Source organism: Schistocerca nitens, chromosome 3 (genome assembly GCF_023898315.1).
Source record: "Schistocerca nitens isolate TAMUIC-IGC-003100 chromosome 3, iqSchNite1.1, whole genome shotgun sequence".
In the NCBI taxonomy this organism is placed as follows: domain Eukaryota; kingdom Metazoa; phylum Arthropoda; class Insecta; order Orthoptera; family Acrididae; genus Schistocerca; species Schistocerca nitens.
In genome coordinates, this window is record NC_064616.1 from 258,225,602 (window position 1) to 258,246,652 (window position 21,051).

General features: G+C 42.2%; 1 protein-coding gene across 2 annotated transcripts in view; it reads left to right on the forward strand.

The window, feature by feature from the left end:
* Positions 1-21,051, forward strand: part of LOC126248229 (probable ATP-dependent RNA helicase DDX31) — a 259,925-nt gene that overhangs the window by 135,920 nt on the left and 102,954 nt on the right. For both annotated transcript variants that reach the window (XR_007545432.1, XM_049949055.1), the window contains exon 9: positions 20,802-20,880. Coding sequence is in view for 1 of the 2 variants with exons in the window: in XM_049949055.1 (XP_049805012.1) it covers positions 20,802-20,880 (79 nt within the window). In the remaining variant the exon portion in view is untranslated. The remainder of the gene's footprint in view (positions 1-20,801; positions 20,881-21,051) is intronic.

A 21,051-nucleotide genomic window follows, 5' to 3' on the forward strand; every position in this document is an offset into this window, starting at 1 on the left:
ACTTTCAGATTGTTTCACAGAACGTTCCAGTCTCTAATAGCACGTGGAAAAGTGAACACGTAAATCTTTCCGTCCGAGCTCTGATTCCTCTTATTTACCGGTACGATGTGCCGCAGTGGTTAGCACACTAGACTCGCATTCGGAAGATCGACGGTTCAGATCTGCGTCCAGCCATCCAGATTTAGGTTTTCCGTCATTACCGTAATCGCAAATGCTGGGATGGTTCCATTTTATGGGGCACGGTTGATTTACTACCCTCATCCTTGAAACATTCCGAGCTTGCACTTCGTATGTCGATGGGACGTGACGTGAAGCGCTAATATTTCTTCTTTCCCTGTATTTTAATACGTCGGTCGTATTTTACTATGTAGGCGGGAGTCAACAAAATATTCCCATTTGGAGTAGAAAGTTCCCTTCTGCCGATGATTGCAGATTAAAACTACATGCTGGATCCTGTTTCTCGGGAAGCCTTTTGTCCAGTTGTAAACGTATTCTTTTCTTGTAAACGTATTGTTATGTTACTTTTTACGAGTAAAGGGGCGTTAGCAGAAGACATTGTAAGAGGCAATGAAATGCAAACGATTGGAAAAAAGTAAGTAAACTTTTTATTATTTCAACAGTAATCGCCATAACTGTTAATACGTTTATCCCACTGTTAGACAAGACGGTTAGTGCCTTCATGGAAAAAATGTTTGTGGCTGCTTACGGAACCATGATTGTACCTAATCGTGCATCTCTTTGTCCGAAGCAAATCGACAGCCACGAAAGTCTTTCTTAAGCGCACCGAAAATGTGGACGTACCAAATCAGAACTTTATGGTGGATGTGTTAGGGCTTCGTAGAGGAACTTTTGCAGCTTAGTAGAAACAATGGAAGTAATTTTTTCGTTCAGAGCCGTACAAAGCGCAGGATGCTGCCATCTAATTTTCATTTTATGATCAGAGATGTTAACATTTCTCTACATTATTTTATCGCTACACGCAACAAAAATATCTGTCTTATTCGAAACAGGTGTTACCTCGTAAAATATTGTATTAATAACGTACGAGCACCTGAAAGTAGCAGTGCTCTGCCGAGAAACGTCGTACCAAACTACTTTTGGTACGAGTAGGGCTTGAAACAGAGAAATTGCGAAATTTGTTAAATTTACAAAAACTGTCGCGACCTCTACTAATTACATAGCAATGTAGAAAATGTAAGGTAACGTCACATTAGCCGCAAGAAGAAAAAAATCTGGAACAATCTAGGGCTCAAATGTAGGAAATTATGTATCCTGAACAAATCACAATATATTGACGAAAGAAAACATCTAGAAGGAAAAATGGTGTTCGTCGCTGCAAGTGAATCACCTTAAGGAAATAATTACAAGGGAAACTCCCATCGCACCCTGCTCGGGTTTAATGGTAAGAGGGCCAAGTGGACAGCCTGAACACAGATCAAGCATGAAAACAAGGTGTACTGCACCATGCAAAAAAAGCAAAAAGCAAAATAGAAACAGTGAACGGTCGAAAGAAGTGTAATATAGAGCAGCCAGGAAGAGATATGGCGACGTGGTTAAGTGGTTACTGTGTTGGGCTGCCAAGGAGACGTGCCGTGTTCAGACCTCCCTCGTGCCAATCTTTTTTTCTTTTGTCCTCTTCGCTATATTCAGATTTGTGTCTGTGTCGTGGTGTAACTCCCTTTGCAACAGTGAGGTGTAAGGTAGGGATCTATAATAACTGTTGATTCTGCACAACTACTTTATTAGCAGCCGAAAGAAAGTAGCTTTAGAATGGGAACCGCAAACGTTTGATGACAAGGAGATAAGACAACCGTATCTTCCACGGGAAAACACGTCTGGTGTGTCATACGCGGCATTAGTGACAGTACATGTGTCATATAATAGGAATCTCGTATCCACGCACCTAATTTATACGACTGGTAAGTGAGTGAGATACGCCTCCTTGCACGATATAGGTGTTCGTATGAATGTGAATGCGAATGTGATCACTCCCAAGGAAATGATGGAAACGTAATAGTATGTTTACATAAGCTTCAACAAATGAACGCCACAGTTTCACAATCACAGTTCCTCTGTGCTCTGTTAAAACGTGCGTTTTTTAACGTTTTTGAAGTTGCGTTCCCTTTTGGAAGTCTTGAAACTTGAGTTCTTGAATTCTTTTGTTGTGACATAGTTCACATCCGTTTATTTAGGTTTTCCGTGATTTCCGTAAATCTCTTCAGTCAAATGCCGGGATGGTTCCTTTGAAACGGCACCGACGAGTTCCTTCCCCATCCTTCCCTAATCCGATGGGACCGATGACGTCGCTGTTGGTCCCCTCCCCCAAGTCAACCAACCAACCCTTTTATTTGATGTTTTCATTTCTGTGAGACACCTATGTGGTATCTCACCTGTTCTCACTGTTTATCACATTTACTTGCGATGGTAACGTATTCTTACACATGACTCATGTTCTATAACCAGTGTTATAGTATAACTGCCAAGTCTTTAGAAAGAAAATAAACATTTCAGTGTCAAAATGGTTCAAATGGCTCTGAGCACTATGGGACTCAACTGCTGAGGTCATTAGTCCCCTAGAACTTAGAACTAGTTAAACCTAACTAACCTAAGGACATCACAAACATCCATGCCCGAGGCAGGATTCGAACCTGCGACCGTAGCGGTCTTGCGGTTCCAGACTGCAGCGCCTTTAACCGCACGGCCACTTCGGCCGGCATTTCAGTGTCCGGACAGTTCAAATGTTGTGTAAACAATGATAAAATGGCACGCGGACTTCTGAATACGGCTCGTCCGCTTAGCAGTCCAACACCGTGACCAAATACCCATGACGCTGTTGGTTTTTCAGGCTGCTCTTTATTGAACTTCTTAGTCTTGGATCGTTCACTGTTTCTATCTTGCTTTTTTTTTTCACAGTTCAGTACACCTTCTTCCTGTTTTTATGCTTGATCTGTGTTCAGGTTTTGACGGGCGATCCACTGGGCCATCTTGCCACTAAATCTGCCGGGGGGGGGGGGGGGTACCATGGGGAGTTTCCCTTGTCAGCAGTTTTAGTGAGTCTGAACGAACTTCGTTTTGTCCACAAAGAATAAATTCTTTTCCAGAATGTTCATTTTCCCCATAGGTGAGATTGTATTAATTCTAACTCTTATAGTACACAATGCGGCCTGTTTTGTAAGTGTCGCTTTCTGTGTGACGTCATACTAAATCGCGGTCTTAGAAATAACGGCTTCCCCGAATCAGATACACGCGAAGACAAGTTTGTTTTGAGTTTGTGCTTTGTGTTTACAAGCCATAAATCCGACGTTGCGGCGGCACCGCCTTGATTGTACGCGTAAGCCTGAATTGGCAACATTTAGTTAGGGCGGCGGGAGTAGTAGGGTTGTGCGTGCGGCGGCCCCCGCGTCCGGCCGCAGCGGTAATAGCGACCAAGTCACTGGGGAGTAGCCCCCTTCTGTTTATTACACGCGTAAACGAGCTGTTGTCTGCGCAGGGCAGCCGGCGCCGGACGCGCCACGCTGCGGCCGCAGCTCCAGCACACCTCTTCCTTCACCGTCGTGTAGTCCAGCTGCGCTGTTCACGGAAAAGATAATTACGTGACGCGAATCGTCATACATGTAGTTCGTAAGTCCGGAAACACCTAAAGAAAGTTTCTGTAACTACTCCGATCATATTCTCATTTCGTTAAGCTGGTAATGCGAAATCGAAAATTAGCAATGTACAGGGTGAAAATTATTTAAACCGATAAACCTGGACGGCTGCACGGGACACAGAAATAAATATTTTTCTCTAACGTCACATTTTCCTGTGAGCATTTTTTTTAAACCGGTAGAAGGAATTTTCTCTGTGTGCAAATTAACAAACTCTCGGAGGTTGCACGGAACATTGAAAGCCCTTCTTCTAATGTGTTTTCCTCTGACGACCAAAAGTAACGTAAACAAGTTTCAGTTCTTTATTACCAAGAGACAACAACATCAACACAATTACTTCAGTTACATTAGAGGTTAAAAAAATGTCTCCATTGACTTGTAAGTTGAGGTTGCACCAGTGGCTCATGTTCTATCTAACGCAGTCAAAGACTGCAGGAGTGTTCTTAATTGAGGAGCGCCAGAACAAAAACCGATAAATCTGCATTTGCTGTTAATAGAGAAAGTAACAAATAGTGATCTCTAAATGGCTCCACAAGCTATAAAAAGAAGAAACACACCATAAAACACTTCATGTCGCGTTGTGCTGAAAATTATTTTGTGGCAGCATGTATTACTCCCGTATCTCCTCCCTACAGCTCAAACACGCGAATACAGCGAAAGTGGATATATCCGGTTTTGTTCCGGCGCTCCTCAATTCTTACTGCTGTTGCTACTATTCAGGCTACCAGATGCTCTTCTGATTCAACGAGGATTATGTAAACGATGTTGCACATCTTCCGTTACACAAAAAAGTCCAGAGGGCTCAAATCAGGGGATCGAGTAGGCCGTGGTACAGAACCACCACTGCGAATCCACTTTTCTGGAAACTGTCGGTTGACGAATCGTCGCACAGGACGACTAAAAATCAAATGGCTGTGAGCACTATGGGACTTAACATCTGAGGTCATCAGTCCCCTAGACTTACAGCTACTTAAACGTAACTAACCTAAGGACATCACACACATCCATACCCGAGGTAGGATTCTAACGTGCGACCGTAGCAGAAGCGGGGTTCCGGCCTGAAGCGCCTATAACCGCTCGGTCACACAGTCGGGTCCGATACTATGGCGCAGTGATTTGTCTATCAGGACTGCAAACAAATAATTAATTAGTAAATCTTTTTATTTCTAGGTGGTATTCAAAACTTAATGAATACTTCTCTTACATCTGGAATCCGCAAGCAGTCTTACGGTGTGTGGCGGAGGGTGCATCGTCGTAATCCCCTCAGATTTTTTTTTTCCAAGGACAGTATGTCAATTTCAGCAAAGTTATCTCCCTTCCCGTTTTGCTGGTCTTATTCCATTCGCAAATGGTGGCACGGGACGGACGGTTGTCGTTAAGCCTCTATATATAAGGTCAAATTTCTCTGTCACTCCCATTTCGTTTCGTGGAAGGAAATAAAATGTTGCTTGACTTTCTATTGACCGCTTGTTTTCGGAATTTTGACAGTAAGCCTCTCTTTTGATGACTACCACTGGAATTCGATGAGGATCTCCACAACACTCTCGCTCTAATTAAACGATCCCGTCACGAATAAAGTCACAACTTCTCTTTCAGTATTTTCTGTCTGATCGACTTATCCTAGCTGGGCAGGCTTCTAGAACAATTAACGGTATTTTAGAATCGGTCAAACGAAGGTTTTATAAGCTTCTTTTAGTGAATCTCAGTGATGGTATTTACTTTTCTTGTAAGTAGTATTAGTTGGTAGTTCCACCTCAATCGCTTCACATGCTCACTGCTGGATATTTTACCGATGTGACTTTCCAGTGATAGACTAAAACGATACTGGATCTTACCGCCTATATACTTACAGTTGTTTTGTTCGTGGAGTCAGTTGCCAGCCTTTCCAAAAAATGCTGAGTCTCTGTTTTTGTGTCCTTGCGGTAGCCCTATGTGTTACAGCATCGTGCACGATGAAGCTTCGTTCATTATCCTCCACTTCAATTACATATTTCGTGAAAAGCCCAGTGGTGTACTTCCGAAACTACTGTGTAACGATTTATCACTCCGGAGAATGGAGTTCTGGAGTTCTATTTGGTAGGAAGTTTTCAGTACAGTCATAAAGATCACGATATTCCGTAAGCTCGTATTTTGTTCATTAAATAACAGTACAGGACTATATAGACTGCTTTCCAGAAGCCACTGACTGGTATCAGCTTGTCTATTGCTGCGTACGGTCTTCTGTTTCTCGAGCACGAATAGAGCTAGCTGAGTTCCATTCTATCTTCTCTGTAGGTATCATATAACCCCTGCACCCAGCAAGCTTGTCTCCTCACAGGTCATAATAAACGAGCGTACGGTGGTTCTACTGTTATGCAACAGATTGCCGTCGGCAACATAGGTACGTAGCTGTGTGCATGTCTGACATCCCTTCATCAAAAAGGCGAGACATGATTTTCTCCAGTTTGTCAACACTCCGTTGATCCAGCTATCTACAGTAGACTGCTGCTAGACAGTCTTCCACATAATCCATATGTAACCGAATATGAAACTAGTCGGACACAATCATTTTTCTCTACTGAGCGACTTTAATTGATTTTCAGTCCCGCGAACATAGATCTCCACATCGCTCATTTCAGTGTCATTATCAAAGGGAGTGACCATAATATTATCGTCTTCAATGAAAAAATTTCGGCCTTCTGTTTGTCTTTCTCCGTCTCGGTGTCAGTATGATGAGCACGCTGTTAAATAGAAGACTTTGATTCGTCGACCGACTTTACTTAAGACAAAACTTCATTGGAGGTTTCGTTATTTTTTAGCGTAAAATATTGTCACTTCGTTGGTTTTAACGGCGAAATAACATTTTTTACTCTTCTTGGGTTTGCAACCAAATCTTCATATCAAACTAATACAATATTTCGACTGTCCAACCCGCCATTATCTTCAGATGTGACGCTGCAAATGTGCTTCGATGATACTCAGCATCAAATGTGTCACACCGGAAGGTAACTGTCGGTTTGACCGTCGAAATATTGTGTCGACCTGATTTGAAGATGTAGTTGCAAACCTGAGAAAGAATCGCAAGATAAAATGCTACTTTTAAATTTATCGAACGCTGCTTACATTGCTTTCCGTGGGGTAATTTTGATTTCGTAGAACTTCCGATTATGAGCAAAGTGTTTCATTTAGTATTTAATTTTTATTCTGTTTGCTTTTGTGCTTTCTTTCTAACGTCGCTGTTGGACAAGGCTGCGTCGGTCCCATCCCTCACAAACTTACTCATCCCATACCTGTCTCATATAAGTTGCACAATACAGTCGAAAGTTGTCTTTTCATATTTCACATTTTTGTTCTAAAGATAATGCTTTAGGTTAGCTACTTCCTAATCGGAAAGACATGCAAAATACAGGGATAAATGTAGGACAAGAATTGTCAGTCTATTAATGAAGCCATTAATTGTAAAATCCTTGAGGACCTTCGGATGAGTAATGTATTTTGCTGCCTGTTTGTAGTTTGCCTGTTGTACCACTTTTACGTGGCACGTTTGCGGATTTTTTAAGGCTCTGTTCCTGAGCTTGCTAGAAATATTCAGTCACAGCGTATTCTTGGATTTCGTTGCTATACAAATTTTCCATAGTCAATTTAATTGATGAAAGGAGAAAATATGAAAACACAGTAAATGAAGCACGCAAAAAGGAATACAAACGTCTCAAAAATGAGATCGACAGAAAGTGCAAAATGGCTAAGGAGGGATGGCTAGAGGACAAATGTAAGGATGTAGAGGCTTATCTCACTGGGGGTTAGATAGATACTGCCTACAGGAAAATTAGAGACCTTTGGAGAAAGAGAACCAGTTGTATGAATATCAAGAGCTCAGATGGAAACCCAGTTCTAACCAAAGAAGGGAAAGCAGAAAGGTGGAAGGAGTATATAGAGGGTCTATACAAGGGCGATGTTCTTAAGGATAATATTATAGAAATGGAAGAGAATGTAGATGAAGTGGGAGATACGATATTGCGTGAAGAGTTTGACAGAGCACTGAAAGACCTAAGTCGTAACAATGCCCCGGGAGTTGACAACATTCCATTAGAACTACTGACAGCCTTGGGACAGCCAGTCCTGACAAAACTCTACCATCTGGTGAGCAAGATGTATGAGCCAGGCGAAATACCCTCAGACTTCAAGAAGAATATAACAATTCCAATCCCAAAGAAAGCAGGTGTTGACAGAAGTGAAAATTACCGAACTATCAGTTTAATAAGAAACTGCTGCAAAATACTAACACGAATTCTTTACGGACGAATGGAAAAACTGGTAGAAGCCGACCTCGGGGAAGATCTGTTTGGATTCCGTAGAAATGTTGGAACACATGAGGCAATACTGACCCTACGACTTACCTTAGAAAATAGATTAAGGAAAGGCAAACCTACGTTTCTAGCATTTGTAGACTTAGAGAAAGCATTTGACAATGTTGACTGGAATACTCTCTTTCAAATTGTAATGGTGGCAGGGGTAAAATACAGGGAGCGAAAGACTATTTACAATTTGTACAGAAACCAGATGGCAATTATAAGAGTCGAGGGGCACGAAAGGGAAGCAGTGGTTGGGAAGGGAGTGAGACAGGGTTGTAGCCTCTCCCCGATGTTATTCAATCTGTACATTGAGCAAGCAGTAAAGGAAACAAAAGAAAAATTTGGAGTAGGTATTAAAATCCATGGAGAAGAAATAAAAACTTTGAGGTTTGCCGATGATATTGTAATTCTGTCAGAGACAGCAAAGGACCTGGAAGAGCAGCTGAACGGAATGGACATGGTCTTGAAAGGAGGATATAAGATGAACATCAACAAGAGCAAAACGAGAATAATGGAATGTAGTCTAATTAAATCGGGTGATGCTGCGGGAATTAGATTAGGAAATGAGACGCTTAAAGTTGTAAATGAGTATTGCTATTTGGGGATCAAAATAACTGATGATGGTCGAAGTAGAGAGGATATAAAATGTAGACTGGCAATGACAAGGAAAGAATTTCTGAAGAAGAGAAATTTGTTAACATCGAGTATAGATTTAAGTGTCAGAAAATCGTTGCTGAAAGTATTTGTATGGAGTGTAGCCATGTATGGAAGTGAAACATGGACGATAAATAGTTTGGACAAGAAGAGAATAGAAGCTTTCGAAATGTGGTGCTACAGAAGAATGCTGAAGATTAGATGGGTAGATGACATAACTAATGAGGAAGTATTGAATAGAATTGGGGAGAAGAGGAGTTTGTGGCACAACTTGACTAGAAGAAGGGATCGGTTGGTAGGGCATATTCTGAGGCATCAAGGGATCACCAATTTAGTATTGGAGGGCAGCGTGGAGGGTAAAAATCGTAGAGGGAGACCAAGAGATGAATACACTAAACAGATTCGGAAGGATGTAGGTTGCAGTAGGTACTGGGAGATGAAGAACCTTGCACAGGGTAGAGTAGCATGGAGAGCTGCATCAAACCAGTCTCTGGACTGCAGACCACAACAACATTTAATAATCTTGGGTTTCGTTGGTGTACAGAGTGTACCATATTTCATAGCGAAAACTGAGACGTATTAAAATACACTTTAATCGAAGGAGAAACATTCAGTGAACATGGGTCCCCAAAGGAGATGTTTGCGGAATAATTGCGAATTCGTGATTACAACCCGCCGTTGATTTCACTATCAAATATTATCCTGGTGCAAATGTACATAAAATAGGACATTGTCGATTAACTCCCCATCCAATTGGCTTCAATTTCACCCATGGCTTATCTGGCCTACTTTAATAGAAAATAAAATACTGCTTCAGCTGGACACATGTCACTATTTATTGTACACAAGTACCTATTAAAGGGAGTATTTTCTGAATTCTTTCAAACATCCCCAGATCCTCTCGTAAATCTTTGCACAATTCGCTGCTCCAGCTCTTCAACCGTATCAACGGAACCGCTGTATACTTCACTTTTGAGGTGAACCCAGATAGAAAAATCCAGAAGAGTGATGCCACATGATCTTGGAGGCTGCTACAGGCTCTGCTCGCCCTGTTCGTCTTGGGTCGTACTTCTCACTTCAGCAGTAAAGTGGATCCCGGCTGGATCTGATCCCAGTTAGATTTGGACTTAGTCATGCATCCGTAATAACGAGGGCAGTGTTTCATACTGAAGTTAACTGCTGCTCTTAACCACACATCTACAGTTATCTCGCTTGACCCATGCTTAGTGCAACGTTTTTGCTTCTATAATCGTATAATTTCACCCGTGTCATTTTTCGCTACATTGTTTAGTCGCGTCGGAGTTTCTATTTTGTAAAAGAAATGTAATCCACCCACTCGCTGATGTAGCTCATGTTGTAGTACCGTTACGAGGGAGTATGCAGGCTTGTGACACCGAATCAGTTACGACCATTATAATATAACCATACTGACATCTGTTTGAAGTTATTCAAGGAAACTACGGAAATCGAAATGTCAATGCTTGGGAGGGATTCTGAGTCGCACCACACGCGAATGTAAGTTCAATGCCTTCCTGTGGGGCGCCTCACTCGGTACTTTGTCTTCAGCGAATTTGGACCAAATCTGTCTGTTGTGGTGCACAGTAGGCGACACCACACGATTCGTCGCCGGGAAAGATAACAAATGGCTCTGAGATCTATGGGACTTAACAGCTATGGTCATCAGTCCCCTAGAACTTAGAACTACTTAAACCTAACTAACCTAAGGACAACACACAACACCCAGTCATCACGAGGCAGAGAAAATCCCTGACCCCGCCGGGAATCGAACCCGGGACCCCGTGCTCGGGAAGCGAGAACGCTACCGCGAGACCACGAGCTGCGGACGGAAAGATAACACTTCGAAAGAAGTCTACAGGGTGATTCCATGATAATGCTTCAGGGATGATGTAGGAGTGTAAATGTATCAATTTGACGTGAAGGACCCTGGTCCAGAAACGACCGAGTGGAAAATTATGTGCGAAAATCGTTCTGATAACTCTGATGATGGTGGAATACATGTATCGGTGCTGTTGTTGTAAAATTGTAGGGTAGACAAATTTCAGAGGTGGTGATAGGGACCAAAACAAGAAAATAATCTGTTGTAAACATGGGCCCTAAAACGCGTACCTTAAGAACTGAGCAATTTTTCATCTTCTTCTTCTTCTTCTACTACCTACGTGCAAATATTTTATTCGAATTTAAAAGTGTTGCACTCGAGAAGTTTTTGTCAGTACTGTATGTAATAACGTGTGTTATTTTATTACTCTACGCCAGTAACGACTAAGCGAAATGGAATTAAGTAGTATTGTCAAAAACATTTACAAGTTAAAAATATTTTGCAATAGAAGCTATTTTCAAGAAAAGCAAAATTGTTAAGACATTAAAGAAACTCATTTCATTTGGAAATATCGCATGTTCCATAGCAGAGGATCTTCTTCCGATTCAAAGTACAATGTGGTGCACGACTGACGTAGTATAGATTAACTGTCCGCACATTATATAACTACTGTAGTTGTAAAAGTATTCATAATTTTACTCGCCATATAACTCTGTAACTAAAGAGTTCACATTATACTCCAGATACCTATTATATGTTATACAGCACTTAAAAATGTGGAACTAGTAATATTTACAAACCCTGGACTGCTCACAACCTAATTTCTCACAAAGGGGGAGAGAGAGAGAGAGAGAGAGAGAGAGAGAGAGAGAGAGAGAGAGAATATGCCAGAAACGGCATATGCCTGTTTCTAGTACCAATTTTTTCATGCGATTCTAAAATAAGTCACGAGATTGAAACACCGACCAGGAAACAGCAAGTGTTCCTAGGTACGCTATCTTCTATGTACAGAAGTCTCCCTTACAAGATCAGTGCGGGAACGATGGTTGTTTGTATCAGCATGACAATGCTCCTTTTCATAAAGCAGGACTCGTGAGGCAATGGTTTGTGGACAATAACACTACTGAAATGGACTGACTTACCGACAGTACCGACCTGAACTAATGGAAGACATTTCGATGAGTTAGAACGTCGACTTCGCTCCAGGGCCCGGAAGCCCGGACGGCAGCCTAATTACGCATTCTTGTGTCAAGCAAAACGATAAAGCAGAAGGCAGTGCTAAGGTTAACCTAACCTTCCTTGACACAGACACACTAAACTCTTTCCTTATAGCTGCTACTACTACTACTACAACACAGTAACCTACCTTTGCAGATAAATGTGCTACTAACAAATAAACGGACAATGAGATAGTAAACAGTAACATATGCCTCTCACTTGCACGTACCTAAAATGAACTAAGTGTAACAGTTTATAAAACCAATTACCGATAGACATGCAACTAGTAGCAGTACTGAACAGGGAAAAGCTTGAAATGATTGTGAATTTAAATCAGGGCGTCTGCTAATGGTCATAATATATAACGTCATTGCTTAGTACAGGGTCTCTATGCCTGTGCATTAACCAACGTGCATTAGAGTAGATAACACAGTAAATAGTTCTTTCTTAAACTAGGTTTGAAGCAACTAAACAGAATGCTCTGAAGGAGCCTTTGCATTGCTTCATTAACTAGTTTAGTAAATGAGGACCATGCTCATTAACGAAACTACACCAGTATGTATGAGAAGCGTTAAGTACATTAATTATTAAGTAAAGCACAACAAACTATAACTCTTTAAATAACAAAGGTGCTTTCATTAGCAGTCTTTTAACCTACTTCAAAGTATAATTGGCTGTGCAAATGACAACACAACATTAAATTCAAGTTCAACCACTTTCTCATAATAAAGTAGGACACTCGGAATTAAATTCGGTAGGTAGGATTCCTGTCCAGGTTTGTGATTTGGGATAGTCATGGGTGTAAGAAAGTTTTTTGCAACACCAAAATCATTATTATAAAATCAACTAAATTTCGCAAATACCTGGTCCGTTTACAGAGTGCCAAATATAAACAATTTCGTGGAAGGCTGGTGGTACTCTTGGCGTAATTTGCAGTGGCTATTAACCTGGCGGCGATGCAATCATAGCAGTACTGTTGGCTTCACCCTGTTACGTATCTTCTTGGCGTCGGAATTATATTTACGGGGCCAAAAACCATTCCATGATAATGGTATTACCAAATGCAGCATCAGTGGCCCATAAATACTGCCTTTAAGTTCTTCTGTCCTCAAAACTCCAGGAATATGAGCCACAGTGATCCGCTACTACTAGCGGTGTGTTAACCACAGCACTGCTCAGCCCAGACTTTCCCTAACTATGGACCAAGTCATTTGCAATACATTACATAACAGTTATTCCATTAGTTATTTAAATAGACAAGCATAATTTAAACAACGTCGTTCAAAAGCTCACATAACTGAAATAATATCGTGTCGGACCTCCTTTTGCCCGAAGTAGTGCAGCAACTCGGTGTGGCATGGACTCAACAAGTCGTCGTAAGTCCCCTTCAGAAATATTGAGCCACGCTGTCTCTATAACCGACCATAATGGCGGAATTGTCACCGTTGCAAGATTTTGTGTACGAACTGACCTCTCGATAATGTCCTAAGTTACGTGATTTGGGTGGCCAAATTTTTCCCTCGACCCGTCCAGGATGTTCTTCAAACCAATCGCGAATAATTGTGGCGCATTGTCATCCATAAAAATCCGTCATTGTTTGGGAACATGAAATTCATGTACGTATGCAAATGGTCTCCACGTATCCGAACCCAAACATTTCAATCAATGATTGGTTCATTTGGACCACAGGACCCAATCCAGTCCATGTAAACACAGCCTGTGCCATTATGGGGTGTGCACCAGTTTGCACAGTGCCTTGTTGACAACCTGGGCCCATGGCTTCGTGGTATCTGCTTCATGTTCGAACCTTACCACAAGCTCTTACCAACAGAAATCGGGACTCATCTGACCAGGCTATGGTTTTGCAGTCATCCAAGCGATATAGTCACGAGCCGAGGAGAGGCGGTGCAGGCGATGTCGTGTTGTTAGCAAAGGCACTCACGTTGAACGTCTGCTGCCATAGTCCAGGAACGCCAAATTTAGTCGCACTGCCCTGAAGAATACGTTAGTCGTATGTCCCGCATTGATTTCTGCTGTTACTGCATGCAGTGTTGGATGTCTGATAGCACTGACAACTCTACGCTAACGCCACTCCTTTGGGTCGTCAAGTGAAGGCTGTCGATCACTGCGTTGTCCGTGTTGAGAGGTAATGCCTGAAATGTGGTATTCTCGGTACACTCTTGACACTGTGAATCTCGGAATATTGAATTCCCTAACGATTTCCGGAACGGAATGTCCCATGCGTGTAGCTCCAATTACCATTCCGCGTTCAAAGTCTGTTGATTCCCGTCATGTGGCCGTAATCACGTCGGAAACCATTTCACATGAAGCATCTTACAAGGGAACCTCTCCATCGCAGCCCCCTCAGATTTACTTATAAGTTGGCACAGTGGATAGGCCTTGAAAAACTAAACACAGATCAATCGAGAAAACAGGAATTAGTTGTGTGGAACTATGGAAAAAATAAGCAAAATATACAAACTGAGTAGTCCATGTGCAAGATAGGCAACATTAAGGATGCTGTGAGCTGGGGAGCGCCGTGATCCCGTGGTTAGCGTGAGCAGCTGTGGAACAAAAGGTCCTTGGTTCAAGTCTTCCCTCGAGTGAAAAGTTTACATTCTTTATTTTCGCAAAGTTGTGATCTGTCCGTTCGTTCATTGACGTCTCTGTTCACTGTAATAAGTTTAGTGTCTGTGTTTTGCGACCGCACCCCAAAACCGTGCGATTAGTAGACGAAAGGGCGTGCCCCTCCAATGGAAACCGAAAACATTTGATCGCAAGGTCATAGGTCAACCGATTCCTCCACAGGAAAACACGTATGATGTATTCTATACGACACTGGTGACGGCATGTGCGTCACATGACAGGAATATGTTGTCGACCCACCTAACTCGTACACTTGGCGAATGGGTAAAAAGATTCTTCTACCTTGCCCGATTTAGGTTTTCTTGTGGATGTGATAATTGTGGTGTCACCGCCAGACACCACACTTGCTAGGTGGTAGCTTTAAATCGGCCGCGGTCCATTTGTAGATGTCGGACCCGCGTGTCGCCACTGTCAGTAATTGCAGACCGAGCGCCGCCACACGGCAGGTCTAGAGAGACTTACTAGCACTCGCCCCAGTTGTACAGCCGACGTTGCTAGGAAAGGTTCACTGAGAATTACGCTCTCAATTGCCGAGACGATAGTTAGCATAGCCTTCAGCTAAGTCAATTGCTACGACTTAGCAAGGCGCCATTTATCCTTTGCTATGTATCTAATGAAGCATGTACAGTAACAAGACCAATGTTCACCAATTGTGGATTAAAGTTAAGTATTCCAGCAGCTACGTACTTTTCTTTATAGCATTCATTAAGTATCCTGTTTCAGACCTCATGCCATCCTGCGTGAGCTTATAGCGTGCATTTCGGCTTCCTCAAACAACACGGTGTTGGCACTTCTGCCGACACATCAATAATCACTCCCAAAACAGTGTTGAAAACATAAGAGTTTGTCACATGAACTGCAACAAATGAATGCAACAGTTTCACAGTCGCACAGTTTTCCCTGTGCTCTATCAAAACACACATTTTTAACGTTTTCAAATTTTTCCGTGTGTAGACCGTCAAATCCTGCATATGTCCAAGCAAATCTGAACGTGCCCTGGAATTTTGGAGAGCGAAGTTGATTATGTGTGAGTGCATGAACTTTGATAATTATCTGAAAATAAAAAAAATTAAACTTTTCACTCGAGGGAAGACTTGAACCAATGACCTCTCGTTCCGCAGCTGCTCACGCTAACCACGGGACCACGGCGCTCGTGAACTCACACTTTCCATGATGTTGCCTATCTTCCACATGGACTACTCAGTTTGTATATTTTGCTTATTTTTTTTCATAGTTCCGCACAACTTCTTCCTGTTTTCTCGATTGATCTGTGTTCAGTTTTTCAAGGCCTATCCACTGTGCCAACTTATAACTAAATCTGAGGGGGGTGCGATGAGGAGGTTCCCTTGTTAGTACAAATGACAGATCTGTCAATGCACTGCCCTTTTATATCTTGGGTACGCGATACTACCGTCATTTGTATTTGTCCATATCGCTATGCCATAAGTTTTGGCACCTCACTGCAGACGACTCCTGATCCGGTTCACACGTACTACGTTATTAAATACTGTATCTTTGTGCACTGTTATAAACACAGGGTATATAGGTGACAAACCTATCACGGCTAAAATTCTCGAACCATTCTCGGCACCACCAACGTATGTCACGGTGAACATCAAAAACCTTTTACCGAGTGATTCGTCATCCAACATATTAGCCATCAAACATGTGCACATAGCACTGGAGTGTATTCTCTTCTCTGCTCAAAGCTATAATCAGTGAATTTCATATATCAGAAAGGTATTAAGTTATTTAAGGAATAATGCATTGAAGTAGCAATGAACTATATTCTACCGAGCGAGGTGGCGCAGTGGGTAGACACTGGACTCGCATTCGGGAGGACGACGGTTCAATCCCCCGTCCGGCCATCCTGATTTAGGTTTTCCGTGATTTCCCTAAATCGCTCCAGGCAAATGCCGGGATGGTTCCTTTCAAAGGGCACGGCCGACTTCCTTCACCATCCTTCCCTAATCCGATGAGACCGATGACCTCGCTGTCTGGTCTCCTTCCCCAAACCAACCAACCAACCAACCAACTATATTCTATTCCCATTTGAAGCTAAAATTCATGTATTCCATGTATGAAGTACTCAATCAGCATTTAATCCGTATAATCTATGTAAACATACATTAGCGCAAACCATTTCAGATGCGTATATCTCGAGTTTGTACCGAGATCTTCTCATCTAAAATAGATAGAAATAGATCATTACTAACCAACATGCTACTTAGAATGTAGTACTCATCCAAATACAGCATATCACTTCCCTCTATATTTTAAAAAATTATTCTTAACCACGCTCATTGTGTTACATTATCTTTTTTTATTTTTCTGTGATATTTGCATTGTATAAATTATATTCTCATCAACTATGTAGTAACAAATTATATGGAACCATTTTAACAATTGTTAAGCATTCAATTCGCTGTAACCTTAGAAATCTTTATAGGTAATGTTCTTTATATTATTTTAAAAAAAGCATTAACAACTGTATACCAATAAGACTGTAACAATGAGAAGTCTTTGCTATTAGATTCAAAAGCATACGACCCACCTTACATTTCAAGGCGGTGGGTTACTCTGTACTGTTAATGAAATAAATAAATAAAATAAATAAATAGCCATCTGGAGGACGTTTCGTAACATCCAATAGAACGAGAATCCGGAGCTGCTGAACACAGAAACAATCTTTGCTTTACAGGGCATTATCGCCTCACGCGCAAATGGAATTGTCTGCATATAAGGCGTAGTCCGGAAATACTGTATGTTCTAAGATCCTGGAGGAATTGATCTAGAAAAACCAGAAAAAATTCGACATAATTGCCGCTACACCTTAATCCAAGACTCCTCCAAGCACTTAACAAGTACATTCGAAGTTAGAATGTTCTGTCACCATGTTGGCTTACACTCGGTAGTCTCATGTACGGTGTATAACACACGAGAAATGGCCAGTTATGACCTACGAAGACGAGGCATTGAAAAACGTATTTGCACGGGCCACTATTAGGTGCCTTAATGTGGATAGATTAGCTGCGAAAAGCTAACCATGATAACAACGGGCCAGTCATCTGAACACTTGCGCACTATTCCATGGATTACACTAGTCGCAGACAGTTGGGGTACACAAATTCCTTCCAGGGGGGTACGCGGTGGCGGCAGGAAGGCCATCCGGCCACCCCTTCGACTAACATTGCCACATCCGATTAACCCTCACGACCCTGCGTATCCGCGGGACAAAGGCACAAGCAAAAGAAAGAAAGACAGAAAGAAAGATAACAACGGGCCAGTGCCACCTGTTTCTTGTATTCTGTTCTGTCTAACATCAGGCTGGGTTCATAAACACTGTACATATGCAAGAACGGCGTCTACGAACACAATTAATGCAATTGACTAAACTCAGCCATCCTTGTCGATTTATGTTTTTAGTTGTGTAGCGCCACCGATGCTGATATGGACATCCATTGCTCATTCAAGACGTCGTAGTGCCTGAAATATTCATTTTCTGCTGTTGGTTCTTTGTATCAAAATACTCAGTTCAGGATCATCCACTGTTTGTGCAATCTGGAACGTAACATTTTTGAGACATCTTGGATACAGACTGTCAAAAAAAAAAAAATTACTACTTTTCAGAAGTTATGAGGAAAAAATATGCTCTTTTTGGATGACAGTATTCTTATTGGCATGAAGTTGGCAGCCAGCATGTAATCTTCGGATAATGAGTTGTACCTACCTTGGTATGCTCGTTTAGATATGTGCTTTACGTGCATACAAAATCAGTAGTGACACCAAGTCCCGTGGAATAAACCCCAACAATTCTTATAACACTACGCATAGAAATAAAGTTTATGTTCAATGCGGGCCCTGGTAGAGAAATTACACTGATGAGCCAAAACATTATAGTCACCTATTTAATGTTTGTCCACCTTTTGAGTGGCATGGATTCGACAAACTCTTGCTATATTTTCTGCAGCATGTCTGTAGTTTGTGTACGCTGAGCTTGGCCATGATACATCGTGAGTTCACTATCGAGCTCCTCAAACCACTGTAGCACGATTCTGGCTTTCTGAGAGGGATAGTAATCCTGCCGGAAGATGGTATCGCTGTCGGGGAAGACATCAAGCACGAAGCTATGCAGATGGTCTGACATAATGTTCGGGTAGCTGTCGTGGTGCCTTTGTTTACTACAATAGGTTCCACGGAAGCTGGCTCTGAGCACTATGGGACTTAACATCTGAGGTCATCAGTCCCATAGAACTTAGAACTACTTAAACCTAACTAACCTAAGGACATCACACACATCCATGCCCGAGGCAGGATTCGAACCTGCGACCGTAGCGGTAGTGCGTTTCCAGACTGAAGAGCCTAGAACCGCTCGGCCACACTGGCCGGCCTCCACGGAAGCCCAGGTCCCCAAAGCCCAGGTCCCCATAGTATAATACTGCCCTGACCTGGGTGCTCCGTAACACTGTATATGTTCCGAGCAACCGTTCGCTTGAATGGCGCCGTGTATAGACATCACCGTCGACCCATTGTAACAAGAAACGTGATTAGTTCCAGATGATCCCTTGCCCACTCATATTGCAACTGACAATCTCGGTGGGTCAACACGGGAACGCGTAGGTATCGTCAGCTCCGGAAGCCAATGTTCAACAAAGTGCGCGAATCTGTGTTTTCTGAAACACTTGTGCATGTACTAGCATAGTACTTTGTCGTCGGATCTGCCAGTTAGCTGCCTATCCTGCTCTACGGTGTCGGGAAACCTCACCTCCAAGTTTTGTGATGAAGCGTGGACATCCAACACCTTGAAACTTCCTGGCAGATTAAAATTGTGTGCCAGACCGAGACTCGAACTCGGGTCCCGAGTTCGAGTCTCTGTATGGCACACAGTTTTAATCTGCCAGGAAGTTTCATATCAGCGCACACTCCGCTGCAGAGTGAAAATCTCATTATTGAGATTATCTTTCTGGATATGTGCAAGACCACAAGACGATCATTTGTGATGCATATTGCTTTGTGCTTTTCTTTGCCCTTTGATCGTACTTGTTTTGATGTATGCACGTGCAGTAATGCTGTTTAGTTTGGTTGCTCTGTTTTTACCTTTGGAAGTTTAAAACGAAGCCAACTGCCTTGCCGCAGTGGTAACACCGGTTCCCGTCAGATCACTAATTAAGCAGGGTGCACTCAGCCATTGTGAGACCGATCGGGTAGCTACTTGATTGAAAAGTAACGGATCCGGTCACGAAAAACTGACAAGAGCGATGTGCTGAGCACATGCCCCTCCGTATCAGCATCCAGTGACGCTAATCGGCTGATGAAGACACGGCGGTCGGTCGGTACCGTTGGGTCTTCAGAGTCCTATTCGAACTGAGTTTAGTTAGTTTAAAACGAAACATCTTTGATAATAGCTTTTCTCATACCCCGTACTTAATGCCCATCAGATAAAAAGGCACTTCTGGAAAGGTTTGTACTCATCTGTACAGAGCCTTATGCTTCCGATGACGTCCTTATAGCGTAAGAATACAGCATGAACGGTATTTCACAAAACCTTGTTGACAGTAATGATTGTTTCCGTTTTCTTTTCTTGATAGTGGTTTCTAGATTCTGAAAAAAATAATAGTGACATACACATCACGATGCCTGGCTGAAAACTTTAAAGTCCCAGCGCAATGTGTTTTTGTTCCGTCGCTGAATCCTGCACAGTAACATAAATCAAGTGTCAACGTGATCTGCCGTATAGGTTTAGTGTACTTAGAAAAAAACAAAAAACAAAAAGATGTGTGTTTTTAATAGGTGTGTGTGCTTCGCGGACGTCAATGAATTGCGGTACTGTGTCGGCATAATAGGTTTGACCGCTGATGCTGTGCAAAGATGTTCAGTTTTGACTAGATACAGTGTATAAAGTAAGAGCTGAAGATGCAGTTAGCGAAAACCGTCAGGAGTTAAAATTAAAGAACTTGGCGATTAAGGCAAGAATCAGTTATTTGATAATGTTACCTGTTTGTAACGGTTTATTGTCAAGAGACAGGTGTAAGAGAAGCCTGCTTCACCACTTACAACAGTTGATAAATGATCGGTATACGGGAACTGCGGGATTCAAACCCCCATAGTTTTTCCACAGTTTCCTATTTCGACGAAAGTGAATGTAGGCAAGCTTCCTTTCAAAACGATCCGGCTATTCCGTTCCTCTCCCGTTCCTCCTTGCCCTCCAACCTTTTGATCCATCTCTGATGACCTCCCTTCTACGGGACGTCATCTCTTAATGTTCCAGGGATAGAACGTTGCACAAAGTTGATTGTCATTAAAGAGGACGTCACCATGCCTTACCTTATGCCTACCAGGCAGTTGTTCTGAGTTTCAGACAAAATTTTAGTAATTCACGTCGATTATTGACTGTAGCAGATACGCTAAAGTGCTGTAACCCTTTAGTAATTACTTATAGTAACGTAAAATTTGTTATTTTTCCCACAGCTTAGAGGAGCAAGAGATGTCTACCTACTTCGAGTACTTAAAGATGGCCGTTAATGCTTCGCCGAGATGGAAAAGTGAGGTGAGATATTTCTTATTTTATGCCGTGATATTTCTAGTTCATTTACGTTTAAAGGTCTGGTTTCCTAGAAGTGATAATATATCGGATGTACGTCCATTCGCTCATCCTCTGAAAAGAATCAGTATTCTTGAATGATTTTAAAGTAAATGATAACGTCAGCGCTTAACTTCA